This window comes from Uranotaenia lowii, chromosome 3 (assembly GCF_029784155.1).
Source record: "Uranotaenia lowii strain MFRU-FL chromosome 3, ASM2978415v1, whole genome shotgun sequence".
Lineage (NCBI taxonomy): Eukaryota > Metazoa > Arthropoda > Insecta > Diptera > Culicidae > Uranotaenia > Uranotaenia lowii.
The window spans coordinates 70,406,127-70,420,957 of record NC_073693.1 but is presented as its reverse complement, the minus strand read 5'-3'; the positions used below and the strand labels follow the sequence as shown (position 1 = coordinate 70,420,957).

At 34.5% G+C, this 14,831-nt stretch overlaps 1 protein-coding gene across 1 annotated transcript; it reads left to right on the top strand.

Moving 5' to 3' along the window:
- The first annotated feature begins 11,546 nt into the window (after positions 1-11,546).
- LOC129752281 (serine protease SP24D-like) lies at positions 11,547-12,429 on the top strand. Its single transcript, XM_055748068.1, has 3 exons — positions 11,547-11,761; positions 11,818-12,202; positions 12,265-12,429. Exons 1-3 carry the CDS (start codon positions 11,547-11,549, stop codon positions 12,415-12,417), a joined length of 753 nt encoding a protein of 250 aa, XP_055604043.1. The 3' UTR covers positions 12,418-12,429.
- The last annotated feature ends 2,402 nt before the right edge of the window (positions 12,430-14,831 follow it).

Sequence of the window (14,831 nt, the reverse complement as noted above, 5' to 3'; positions counted from 1 at the left end):
ATGTGCTGCTGATGGTGAAATGATGGTCTTGCATACAAACTGTCCAGAAAGTAAAATGAAAATATCCAAAATCCTGTTTCTATAAGACTCACCAACAACGACTCATTGAAGTAGGTGTTCATCTGAAGAATTCATTTTGGTCTTAAAACAATCCTATGATTTTAATTTTTTTTCCTTTGACACAAGTTATCTTATGGCATGCGTATAAGTATTTTTCTGAATGTACATTTCTGGTGCCATCCTAATGTATTAGTGTAAATGTGTGTAATTAGTGTAAATGTTATGTTCCAACAGGGATGCCAGGTGTTGGGCATATAAAATCTGAGGAATTTGGGAAAAAAGTCTGTTCATCTGTGCACAAGAAAGATTATAAATTTGGAATCAAACAAAAATTTCAACGATATGTGTGAGCGGGGGGAGGATTCTTCGTGTTTGTTTGATTTTTAATGAATTATCTATGAAATATCAACGCATATAAGCTAAATTTTAATTATTATCTTGCAATTACGAATAATATCATATTCATGAATATTTATTTATTTCATCATTCAATTTTGAAAATCTGTAAAAACTGGGCACTCTGAGCAAAAAAAAAAACCGGGCAAAATCTGTGTCTGACCAATATCTGGACGAAGGGTCAAAAGTCTGTGTTTTACAGACAAATCTGGGCACCTAGCAACCCAGTGTTTCAATGAAAAAATGCCAGGTTTAATATGCTTACCTTAGGGGAGATTGGGGATACTTGGGGATCCCATTTTCTTATTTTCAACATATCTTTTTGGAAAAATTTAGCAGCTCGTACCCTTTTACATTTTCTGACAGCGTGTACCTAACTTCAAGCTTCAAGTTTCATGCTCCAAAAGTTAGAACGATACATGAACCCGTAGATGAACTATAAGCATTGTCGTGGGAGTAGAAAAATTAAAATATTTTGGAAGTTGAGTCAGACTTGATGCTCTATTGAAGGAGACTTGATCCTTTAATCAGGAAGCCCTTATCTTTGGAAACAAAAGTCAAACTTAAAACCCAATATGGAATGTGAATTGGCTATTTTGGTCATATTTTTTCTCATTTCACAATTTGTAAGTGTCAGAAGAAGAAAATTCCATAACTTTGTCTCATCCACTGATGAGATTGCATACTTATAGGCGCTATTTTATATAATTAGGAGAAAATCAATTTATTTAGCCCTTTTAGACAATTATTGGATAAATATTAGAGATCTCGTTATCAGCAATGATGATCCATTCAGAAGAAGACTATACCTTTTTGAATTATAGGGATCAATTGTACCCATAATGAACATTTTAGATAACTTTTTCTGAAAAAAGTTGAGTTTTCCATTGCTTTGAAAATTTGTCATTATGAAGTTCTGATTACACCCTAACGATTGATATACTGAAATGAATATTTTCTTTATAAATTTTCCATGTAAGAAACATTTTAAAGTGATGAAAAATGATCTTCAAGTTACATTTTGTAAAATTTTACAAACAAAGTTTAATAACTCTAAAAATAATTTTGTTGAATCTTTTGAGTCCTGATATATTCGCCAGAAAATATGGTTTCATAACCTTATATTTTTCGAACATCAACTATTCTGATTTTATCATTTTCTAACAGCAAGTAGAGAAGTGGTACCTTGAACAGAGACTATTTTTGGCAGAGACAAATTTGTTCCCTGAATGGAGGAGAAAAACCATAAGCTGCTCAAACTCATTATCACTTCTCAAAGCCAAACACATCCCGCCCATTACCGGCTAATTATGGTCAGAAAAGCGGTGAAATTACCTTTTATCCTTGCAAATCGGCCCGAATGAGAGATCCTTCCCATACACGTTTTCTTTTCGAGAATCCTTGTCGGTAAGTGAGGAGTCGAGTAAAGCTCCTTTCTCTGTATTATTGCAAGGTATTTTACACCTCGCACAATAATGGCATTAAGAGGTTTTTTGCGGGGACAAAAAAGATGAAAACACAGTTTTTTCAAAGGGGCTTTCGAGTACGATGAAAATGAGCTCTGAAGAAGTGCGAATGAAGAAAAAAAATGTCCAAATCCTTTGACAATGAGAATGTGTGCTTAAGGTCGGTGCTCACACCTTCAAGTACCTACTCTTATTCTCATGAAGTGCGTTCACTTGGCCTCTAAGGTAAACTTGATACGCCTCCAAGCGATACCTGTACCCATAGATAAGCGTAAGTGCAACTTCTTAACGCATTTTGACGGATTCTCCGCATTCGGTTGGCGATTTTCAAGTGTGAAATCGCCCACGTAGGGTGACCAATCTGTGTGATGTTTTTTTCCGTGACCGGTCACATGTTGACAATAATTTCAAAATTCCTTGATTTTGAACGATTGACCCTAATGATAACGCTCTTACGTAGATTTGAGGCAAATCCGGCAGTTTTGAAACACCCAAATTTCAACTACAAAAATACGACAAAAAATATTGTTTCAAAGTGCCTTTATTTAGGCAAGCAAATCATGAAGAATAATTCGGTTCAAATTGGTGCACTTAAGTTTTTGTCGGATGTTTTCAACTAGCTGGATAACGAAACGATATATTCTTGAATAAAAATTATCTTGAAACCATAGTTGAAATTTAGAGATTTTTACAACCTTTCAAGGCTTATTTCAAACATCCAGCGTGGGATCTTCTTAACTCAGATGTGTTATTTCAAGTCTTTTAATCAAGTTTCAATCAAAACCAAATAAAAATTACAAATCATTCAAAAAGAAAAAAAAATACGTCAGGCATAAATAGCTAGCTCGTCGTCCATCCTGTGGTAAATGCTGGCGAAAATAAAACGGCAAACGTGTGCTTGATGAACGTATTTTTGTCAAAATTCAAAAGCCGGAGGGATTAAGTGATGAGAGACCGGTATGGATACCTAGCCCAAGTACTCGGCGACATGGGAAAAGGGATTAGAGGTGTCGCTCTGGCAAAGCAAAAGAACGGAAATTTATCCCAAAAAAAATCTGGTGAGAAATGCGAAAATTATTGAACGCATCAAATCAAGTGTAAATTGATCGGAACTGACGGAGTGTGACCGTTCTAAGTTGGTCGTACACTCGAATGGTTTTGTAAATCACAAATAGAGGACATTTAAAAAATCTTATATGATAATTTTTGTTCACAAGAAGAAAATAATTTGTTTTAAGCCACATTGAAGAATTATCTTTTTGAATACTCTGTTTTAGTTTAAAACTAAATTTATGTGATGGAAATGTTTAAATTTTTTTAAGACATCCAGATTTCAGATTTAGGTTCTACAATTAACGAAACACGAATCTGTTGACAGTTCTTCGGTGCTACCTTTATTAGGAATATGTGTTGATCTTTGTTATCTGTATTACAGCCAAACGACAGGAAGAATAACTCCAACACGTGATAAGAAGAATCGAATTTTTAAGTAGAATTTAAACTAAGAAAGCAGTAAGTAAGGTAACTAAAAAAACTAAATGTTTATGGGTTGCGGTGGAGTAAAAAAATCCCGATTTCTTATTACAAGTTCTGCATGAAATTATTTCCTAAAATTTGATATACGTAGCTCTCTGATTTAACAACTACAACAAAGTTATGCCACTTTAAAGTTGTGACACGATGTCACTTTGTATAAACAAAACAGGGTTGTGTGCTGGATTAACGTCACGAAATTCCTAGCTACTCCGATCCATTATTTAAAGCCTTTAAATTTTCTGTAGAGTGATATCTTGTTCATCCTATTTGTTTAATCTTAAATTTTCAGTATCGTTTTCTAACTTTTTCTTTATTTTGATTCTCACTTGCATAACAACATATTGAGGAATCGTACGCTAAAGTACGTTAAAATTACTACTGTTTTCACAAACCATATTTGAAGTTTAATCTTTCATTATTTTTTAATTTTTATTCCAATATTTTCGATTTTTTTTAAATTATGAATAATTAAAAAATATAACCAAATTATGTTCGATTTGTAGAAGTTCACCCTTCTTGAATTCACTCATTCGCGCTGTTGTAACTAGATCTACCGATTTCGATAAAATTTTGTGTTTCAGAATCGTCTCATCGTATTCTTTTTGTTAGAAAATGAAAAAGTTTAATCATAAAATTAAAAAGTTTAATTTTTTTTGTTACGTGAATTCACTCATTTGTGACTGTTTTGATCGCTTTTGGAAACAACTCCCTTAAAAATAAACATACTTCTTTTATTTTTTTAAAATAAATGCTTAGTTCATTTAAAAATTGGACAGTTATAAATACGCGTATCTGGGAAACCATTCGTTTGATCAAGAAAATTCCTGAGATAGAAATGAAAATTGATGGAAAAATATGAAAAAAATTATCGTTTTTTGTCAGAAATAATCATACTTTATTCTTGGTATCTGCCATCAATCGGCGAACACTTTTTTTCAGTTATGATATTGATCAGATTTTCCCAGGATTACTTCATTTAAGCGGTTATTTAGGTGACTACATCCTTCTTCTTCAATTTCCGCTACAGTTTTGACCAATACTTCTTATTTGGCAGACACTGGTGATAATTTGGCGGATTCTTCTGTTTCGAATTTACCAACACTTGATTATTTTTGTTTCATTAAAACACATTTTTAATGAAACATCAGTCAGCATAGTAAAAATAAAAATAGTAGGAAAAAGGCTACTTTTTCAAGTTTTTGTAAACATCGAAATCAAAAGTATTCGTCATAATTTTTTTTCCAACGGGAGCAAAGTCTTGCTGAATTATGATACTTTTCCTAAAACAACCAGCAAATATAACTTCATTGAGCTAGGGACCTTGTCAGAACCAGAGATGTTACAGAATAACAAACACACTGAGTTTTTTGCTTACGATTAATTTTAAATCTAGGTATGAGCTTTGAATTCCCTGATGATCTTTAGACGTAGTTTCCGTTCACGTGCTTCACTCAAACACTTGGTTTAATATTTGTGAACATTCTTGACAGTGTTTTCATTCTTTTTCGCCATTGAAGCATAGTGATTTTCGGCATATAAAACGGTTTTGTCAGGTCTCGATTTCATAATGAGGGATTTGAAGAAAACCGCACACAATCATTTTTGTCTACTTCTCTTGCATCTTAAATAACTCGGAAAAACGTTAGTTTTAAATTTTAAAAATTTTTGGTTAGTACCTACTTCTTACAGAAAACACAACGCTGTCAAAATTTTGCATATCCAATCACTAGGGACTTAGCTATAACAAAATGGAAGTTCAAAGTCTTTCATCAAAACTCATCAACAGATTTTGAATCGTATTTTAGGCTTCCAAAAAAAATTCGTTTTGTACGTAAAAAAAAAAAAAATTAACAACCCATTCGTTATTTTTGGTTTGATTTGGAAAATAAAGTGAATAAATCCGGGCATAATTCGGGCTTTTTTCAATGAAATCCGGGCAACTTGACAAATGTTCTATTAAACATCCGGACAAGTCTGGATTAAACCGAGATGCCTGGCAAGCTTATGTCATCCTTCATTCAATTAGCTTCTGCCTAGATATTCTTGTTTGCTTTAAAAAACAGAATTTGCTACAAAAAACAAAATCAAATATTCTTGTTTGCTTCAAAAAACTTTATAGATTCATTGTAATAAGTCATTTTTTGTTATTAGAATTTTTTTTACTAAATTTGCTCCATTTGAAAAATGGTAGAAATATTACGTTATTGGAAATGAATTATCCTACCCAACCAAGGTTGCCGAAAAAAAAATTCTGTGTTTTTGCAAATAACAATTCTGAATTTCTGTGATTTCAACCAGTATTTCTGTGATGGAAACAGCTTAAATTTCTTTGAAAAATCACAAAGAAATGAGTCTTTTTTTAATTTCACTTTAGAAAAAAAAACTTACATTTCCGATCTTAATTTGTTAAAAAAAAAACAAAGTTAAATAAAACTACTTCTGTTGTCTGAAAATTGATAATTTTGGGAATACGTACAAAATTTAAAAAATCTGTGAAATATGTGAATATTTCCAAAATTCTTTGTTCTGTGACACAGATTCTATGATGAAAAGTTGCACAAAATTCTGTGAAATTATAGAATTTTCTGTGATTTCGGCAACCTTGCTCCCCACTAATGTATATGATCGTCCATTTTCCAAAGTTTTCAAGTTCACCATTCTCCAAAAAAAAAAATTTTTTTTTTGTTTTTTTTTTTTCTAGTCCGGCGAAGGCAACGTTATGTGAATTTGGCCAGTTACCATTTGGATATAGAGTTGCACTCGCCGAAGCGAGTATTGCCATACGCATGTTAGAAATGGGTCGTACTTCTGAAAATCTAGTGATGATTAAAAGAGCCGAAAATTCGTTTGAAGCTATTACGTCTTCCAATTTCCCAAACATCACTCCTTTATGGAGATGGGGTATTCCCAAATGGGATTACCATCCTCCTAAAATAAACTGGTCCATAGCAAATCAAGTCAAGGCTGGAGATAGCCCAGCAAAAGTTCAACCTGTTTATAATATATTGATAGCGGAAAAATACCCAAACCACACTCTTATATTCACTGATGGCTCTAAAACAGATACCAATACCGGCTTTGGAATATATTCAGCGGAATTTTCGTACAGTAAGAAATTGAAAAAAAGTTGTTCCGTTTTCGGTGCGGAGATCATGGGAATTAGGTTCGCGGTAAAATATGCTCCTAACAATAAAAAATGTGTGATCCTCACTAATAGCGCAAGCTGCCTCAGGGCTTTAGAATCTGCTAAGTCCAAACATTCGTGGATTCAATTATGTGAGGCTGCTTTGAAAAATAAAAACATTGAACTGGTTTGGATACCCGGACATGCTGGAATCTCGGGAAATGAGAATGCCGATTCCTTAGCTAAAGCTAGTGAATCAGAATGGAGAATTTTCGATGAGCTTTCTGGGGACGATGCAAAAGCAGAAATCAAGAGAAAAATTTGGCAGGCATGGCAGCTTGAATGGACCTCCTTAAATCCTTGTCCTGATCTCCTCAAAGTGAAGAATTATGTCTCTAAACCTAATGATCGTAAATGCCCATATGAACAGAAAGTGTTAACTAGGCTGAGAATCGGACATAGTCGTTCAACCCATGAATTCCTTTTCACCCCCTATTCTGGGGCGGGATTATGGAACTCGAAACAATCGAGTTTCGTTCGATTCGACCAACTTTGGCATTACCGATCTCGATTCGAATGGAACGTTTCGCGATGATCTACTACCCGATTTACTAGAAATCTAGTACGTTAAAATTTGGAACTCGAACGAGATTCGTAATACTGATTCTAATGCGATTCGAGTTCAACTCGAAACGGGTAACTCGAATCGAATAGGATTCATAATTTCACCCCTGATCCCCCTCTTTGTGGTACTTGTAAAACTCGTTTGACTATCCACCATATTTTCCTTGAATGTTCCATGCTACTCAGTAAAATTAAAAAGCTTAATTTGGGAAACTCGATAGAAGACATATTAACGAATGAGGATCGCAAAGAAAAATTAGTGATTAGTTTTTTGAAAGACACAAATTTATTCAAACTTTTGTGAAGTAGACTTAAGAAATTAGTTATGTAATAGTTGTAGATTTTACATATTATTTTAAAAAAGAGACGCGAAAGACCTCTGAGGTTAAAGCGTCAATAAACTATTAAAAAAAAAAAAAATTTGATTGATAAAATTAAACAAAAAGAAGAATGAAATTGTTGAAAAAATGTAACGTTTACAATCTTATGATATTACAATGAATAATTCTTTTAACGATTCTCCATGTTTTAAATTATATTTGGTGATTTTTTCAGATTTTCAAAATTATATTCGCATACTTTTACGTTCAAAAGAGAAGGATTCAAAAAATGTGTGGAAAATGGCCAAACACAACAATTGAAAAGCGTCTTTTCTCGAAAAAAGTTTTTATTCACTTGTACCTTTTTGGCATATATCAATTCAAAGAAATTTTCAGATTTTTGTTTTGTAATTTAGTCAGTGTAGATGCATGTATACTTGTCCAAATGATATATGCAGACTAAGACAAACATTCACTTTTACAAAAAGAGCTTCGAGGGCCACAAAATGTTCTAGATTGCCTGGAGTTTCAACGATTCTTTAATACAAAAAATTAACGCTTATATTAAAAAAAACGATCGGAGTATTTAAATTCAGGCGAATTTGTACATTACTAAAAAGTTTTCCAAACTTTATGAAAACACTAAGACATTGTTTTTTTTAAATTAAATGTATGTTACATCTATTGAATGTGAGAATCTTCATTTATGAAAATTAATGAAAATGGGAAGCGTCTATCAATGCAATAAATCATCAAATTTTGTTAAAACTTTTTTTTTTCTATTCAATAAGTCATTTAATTATATCAAAATGCTTACGTTTATCAATTTTAAACAAAAAATCTTCAAGGATTGTTGAAATTTGGTCAATTTTTGTTAATTTTGTGTGGGAGCCCCCCTAGAGTGCACCAAATGATCAGACTTTTGAAAAAGTTATGCGCTGCAGGCTAAAATTGATCCTTGGCCTAGTATAAGATCTCATGCCAAATTTGGACGAGATCGGATCACGGGAAGGGGTCGCTCAACGAGCCTGAAGTTTGTATAAGATTATGAGACATTTTGTTCGGAAGAAACATGAAAAACCAGTTTTTCATAAATAACTTTGGTTTCTCTCTGCCGATTTCTTTCAAAAACAGGTTTTCTCAAAGCCTAAATTATGAAAAATATTCCATCCGAAGACTGCATTTCGAAAAGAGTTGAGATAAAAAAGTTATTAGGCTTCAAAAATGGGATAACTGTTTTAAAGGTGGTGTTCAGCACTGTTAATGAGGCGTTCATATGTTCGACCGCCTCGACAAATTTGCCATGAGATCTTGTACTAGGACTAGCATCAATTTCAGCCTGCAGCGCATAACGTTTCACATGTTTTGGGCAGTCTACCCCACCCCCTACAGTTTTGGATTTTGAAGGGTTTGAAAATATTATAGAAACAATTCACGGTCTTGAAATCGGCTGCACACCAAATTTCACGTTGATCGGTTTAATAGTCAAATTATTGGTTATTTTGAATGGAAGCCCTCTTTTCGATTTTGGAGATGTTTGAAAGTTTGTCATTTTGTTTAATTTGTCAGCAAAGTTTAATAAATTTGATGTTCTAAGCTTTCAATCAACGATTTCGTTTGGAATTTGGTGAGGAATTTGAAGTAGGAAAGTCATTTTATGAACAAACTAAAACAATCTGGCCTCTTACCACTCCAGGAAAATTTTAGAATAGTAGCAGTAGTGGCCAAAAAAGTTTAATTTGTAGATCTCGCCATTTACTGTGCCTTTTGTCACGAAAGGCTCACTCCTCAGTTGCAAGACAAATGGCCTGCCAAACGAGATTTTTGGAGGCGAACTTCAACATTTTCTTCTTCTTAAATTTGTCGTCCACATCGAACTTGCTCTTGCCGGTGAAAAACCCCAACCCCGGAATTTGCTTAGAATCGGCTTTTATATACGTTTCGTCGTCCATCACACAGCAGCCATTATTTTGTCAGCATCTTCTCGTTGAGCTTCCGTGCCCGAGTTTTAGCCGTCGATTGCTGCCACTCATTGCGATTTGGGAAGTTCTGTACCCTGTATGTATGTAGTCTAACTCTCTTCTTTGCATTCTGGACGTAGCTCTGCGACATGTCGATCTTTTGAGCCAAATTACGGCTTGAGACGTTGGGATTTGCTGTAATCATCCGCTTCATCTTTCCCTCCATCTTTTTGTTCTCGTCCCGGTTTTCTTCCAGCTCCTTTGCCGTGGTTGAACGTCAACTGCTCCTGGAACCGCTTCAACACTCTGGAGACGGTTGAATGGTGAATGATCTATATTTTCTCAACTGCTGACAGGTCTGAAAATTCCAGGTGTTTGGAAAGAATTTGTTTTCTCGACTTGTGTTGGTTCACCTCCATTTTCGTTGAATCGAAAAACACGACTTAGAGTTTGACAGCATGTAAACAATACACATCAATGAGAAAGTGAGCAAAATTTGGTTGGTTTTTACCCAATGGTAAAAAAGTTATGCCCTGTTGAATGTGTCGCAATAATTTCGTTTTCGCTGTTTATATAAATTTTCAAATTTGCCATGTTTTTTGACATTCACATTATAGGTGGTACATAGATGCAGGGGTGGAGACAATCCGAATTTTTTTCACTTTTTATTTTTCATGTGTTCTGAAGCAATAAAAATCCATTAGCTTCTAAAATCATCCTTGAAAACATTTCTTCGTCTTCAAAGATTTAGCTCTTAAGTTTCAAATCCACAAGCTTACTAAAAATTAAGCAATCCTCTATCTGTAGTATGTATTTGTGCAAGATACTGCAAATTTTTGTATCTGGAATAGGATTTAGTTTTTAATTCAAAAGATTTTTGTCTTTAATTTTACTGAATATTAAAATCTGAAAGGAACTTAAAAGTTCTAATTGAAATATGTGTAAAATTAACATTTGTTTCTATTGAACAACATGCGATTTTCCAGTATGGAAAATGGCTTTGAAGTATGCCATTCATTTTGTACCGGTAGACATCTCATGAGTGTGTGGTAAGGGCTTGTGATATTCATATTATTCCTTAGTGCAATGTCAAAATTCCATTAATAGAATTCTGTTAAATTTTTTTTTATATTTCGTTTTTTCCATGACAATTTCGTTATTCGGTTATTTTCATATTATGTTATTTCCTTAATGTGTTACCTTCAACTGCATTGCTTCTCTTTTCCGCGCAATTCTTTCAGTTGTTTGATCAGCTCTATCCACTTAAGCATCTGGTCAGCAAATTCAATTTAAAGCCACGGAAAACCATAAATGAAAAATTAATTTTCTGCACACAAACGCAATTCCAGAACAAGTTGCTGTACCAGGACCATTGTTTTGACCCTTTTGTTTTGTTACTCGGTTGAAAAAAAAACTCCATTATTTTAGCCGGGGGAATGAGAAATTTTCAGATCCCAGAACCAGCACATTATAATGCAAAGAAGGAATGTAGGTGCCGGCGCGTTCTCAAGAATACTTCTCGCCTCAATGAGTATTGGGAATGGCAAACAATGGGTTTCGTCAAGTTTTATCCATTAATTGACTCGATATGGATTGTTGTAGGATTTTTTTTTATTTCATCAAATATAGGCAAATTGAGGAAAATCTGACGACGCGGAATTACAATTTGGAACTCTCGCGCCCGTTCAGCATTGATTGTGCAATTGTAGAATTGTAGATTGATTGGTGCAATTTCGACTATACGGTCGGCAACCGAGGAACCCTTTTTTGTTGTTTTGAGAATGAAAAATAAATGGCAAAAAATAAGCTGCAGGGACATTCGCCCGACTACATGTGTACAAGTACTTTTGTCGAGTTCCAAAATGCATTGAGCCAGGCAGCCTTGAGAGGGTAGGGGATTAATTTTTCGAGAGGTCCTTGAGAAAGCAGTTTAATCAGCAGATTTTGGACTAATATAAAAGGAGCTCCGGATGGTGGCAGAAGAGCAAGCAAGTCAGTTAGCAGGTTTGTTAGGTGCTTTTGGAACCAATTTTCCTACACGCAGTAGAAACAGCTCAAGATGAACGCTTTCCTGTCCGTTTTGGCCACAGTGGCTCTGTTTGGAAGCGCCCTGGCAGCATCGAATCGAGTTGTGGGAGGAGAGTTTGCCGAACGTGGACAGTTTCCTTTCCAGGCCGCCATCACCTTCCGGGGACAATTGCGCTGCGGTGCTGTTCTGGTCACTGAAAAGTTCCTGCTGACGACTGCTTCCTGTTTCTATGATGGCGACAACCAGTGAATACTTCTTTTTTAAAGTCATCTGTTGAAAATTTTAACCCATTTTTTTCTAGAATTCCTCAACAGAGGCTGGGAGCCTTCCTGGGTAGCGAACGGTTGATGATCGCCGGAGTTCATCGTCGTATCAAGGCCATCACCGAACACGAAAACTTCGAAAAGGCCACTCTCAAGAACGATCTGGCCATCGTGGAGTTGAACAAACCCGTAGAATTCACCGATGCTCTGGGTGCTGCTACTCTTCATGAAACGGCCTTCTCCGAGGGTGGTCCGATTACTGTGGCCGGATGGGGACGCACTGCTGAGCTGGAGAACACTTCCTACAAACTGAAGTTTGGCACCTTGAACGTTCTGTCGGAAGCAGATTGCCAAACCGAGCTTGGAGATCGTTACTACCAGGGAGCTCTCTGTGCCAAGACCGAGGAAGCTGGAGTTTGTGTGGTAAGTTGAAAGTTTAAGGTTTTCGAAGTTTTTTTTTTTAAATAATTTTCATCAAATTTTAGGGTGATTATGGTGGTCCAGCTGTCAGTGATAATGCCCTGGTCGGTATTGCTAGCTACACTGTTGATGGTGCCTGTGGAACCGACAAACCCGATGTGTTCGTTGATGTTGGATACTTCTACGATTTCATCAAAGAACATACTGGATCAGCTTAGATTCTGGTGTCAATTAATTTTTATCAATTTTACTTTAAACCATAACGAATGTCGAAATTAAAACTGTATCATTAAATAAAATACTTTTGAAAGGGTTTGTCTCTAAAAAAAAGATTTTTATTGAATCAAAGCAATCGAAAAAGTAAAGGGAAATTACTTGATCTCAAAAGGTATTTAAAAGTAACTGTTAACAAACATGTCATAAAATTGGTTCGCCTCTGGCAGAATTTTGTACTTCATCACATCCTATATCACTCTTAAATTAAGATATTCCACTATATGCGTTCTTGAAGCTAATTTTTCATTGTAAAATTCGAATTGCAAACCTTTCGTATTGAAACTAAAATCTTGACACTCAAAAACACTATCTCCTCTTTGTAATTTGGCTTCTTTAAGAACTGTAGCAACATAACAATTTCGGAATTAGAAACCAACCATTTTAACATCAATTACACAAGGCCACAAAATTAACAGTTTTCCGAAGTGCGCACTTTGAAAGCTAATTTTTGACTTATTTGGGTGCCCTGAATCCAAATCACAATTATTCGTTTTTTATCCATCAGCTTTTGTTTTTCAATTACTTTTTGAAAAAAGCTAGACTCCTTAAAAAATTCCGCACTTTTCTGTCAAAACTGTATAACGTTACAAACAATTTTAAAAACAAAGATTTTACACAATGATAAACTTTTTAAAAGCCTGCCAGAAATTTTGACTTCTGCGAAAAAAGAATAGAAGCATTTTAATTATATCTTTCAGAATTAAAAAAAAAACAGTAGAATTAAACTAAAAAATTTCCTTTTTAATTTTGGCAAAATATTATTGTTTGATTGAATGAAGAAAAACAAAATCCGTAATCAGTTTTGACATTTATGTTGTTTTGTTGGTTTATCAGTTATCAGTGATTAATTTGATTCAGATCTATTCTATTCAATTCTTTTTTTATTTATTTAAAGAGGATTTTAACCTTCGTGGTCATTCATCCTCTGTATCGAGGAATTGGTAAAATTACTAAAATAAAGCTAAATTTTTTATATTAATTAGCATTTTGTTAACAATTTACAACCTTTTCTTCAGATTCGGATAAGATTAATTTTTAAACTTATGAATACATAGCACAAAAACTTGAATTGAAAAACAAAATCTGACAAAATCTTTGGGTTCAGGAAACAAAAGTTTTGAAATCACAATCATTAAAACATAAAGTATAGACACATGAAATGCTGTTAAGATTTAAAAAGAGTAAGACGTTTTTATTGAAACATTTTCCTTCTAAAATGTTATCTTTTCCGTTTATTAATTTACAATCAATTTTCTCAATTGAACAGTCTCACTATTTAAACTTTTTTAATTTTTTAGATAAGTTTGTCTTTATTTCTCGATTCTGAATTTATGTGTTCTTTAAACATAATTTTCTCAGAAAAAATTCAAACAATATAAAAAAAAAAGAAAAACATTGATTGCATCATTTGTCCTTGACCCATTATTGAAATTGACAAAAACATCTTCAGATTTTAAATTTTTCTATTATTTTGATTGTTTAATTTTTTAATCGATTTGAATTTTTAAACTAATCTATGAAACGTTCGAATAGTAATTCGAAGTTGCACCTCTTTAGCTAAATATTTATGTACAATATCAACTAATTTAGTATTATGAATCTCAAACAGTAAAGGGTGATACGGTCAAAATTTTGTCAAGGGAAAACGCGTGTAAATCTGTGAAATCGTTAATTTAAAAAATCAAATCAAATTTGTTCTTCAAGTTTAATAAGTATAAAATTCAGGAAAAATATTCAGTTAGGCTTCCGCTTTTCTAAATCAGAATTGCCGGGCCTTACGCTTCACCCCTGCCATCAGATTTTGTACAGCCACCTTGTCCACCTTCTTCGCCACAGAAAGCCAGTTTGCCTTGAACTGCTGCTCGTCCTTAGCAGTTTTTTTGGTCTTCTTTAGGTTCCGCTTGACAATAGCCCAGTATTTCTCAACTGGGCGGAACTCTGGCGTGTTGGGAGGGCTCTTGTCCTTGGGAACCACCTGCACGTTGTTGGCGGCGTACCACTCCATGGCCTTTTTACCGTAATGGCAAGATGCCAAATCCGACCAAAACAGTACGGAACAACCGTGTTTCTTCAGGAAAGGCAGTAGACGTTTATTCAAACACTCTTTCATGTGAATTTCTTGGTTGACAGTCCCGGAAGCTGTGAAAATACTGCTTTTCAAGCCACAGGTACAGATGGCTTGCCAAACCAGATATTTCTTCGCGAACTTTGACAGTTTCATGTGCTTGAAATATCTGCTACCTTTCCCCTTCCTTTTGTCGTATAAAACTCCTGTCCAGGAAGCTGCTTTGACGTAGGTTTCGTCGTCCATTACCACGCCTTCAAACTTCGTCAGCATCGTCGTGTACAGCCTCCG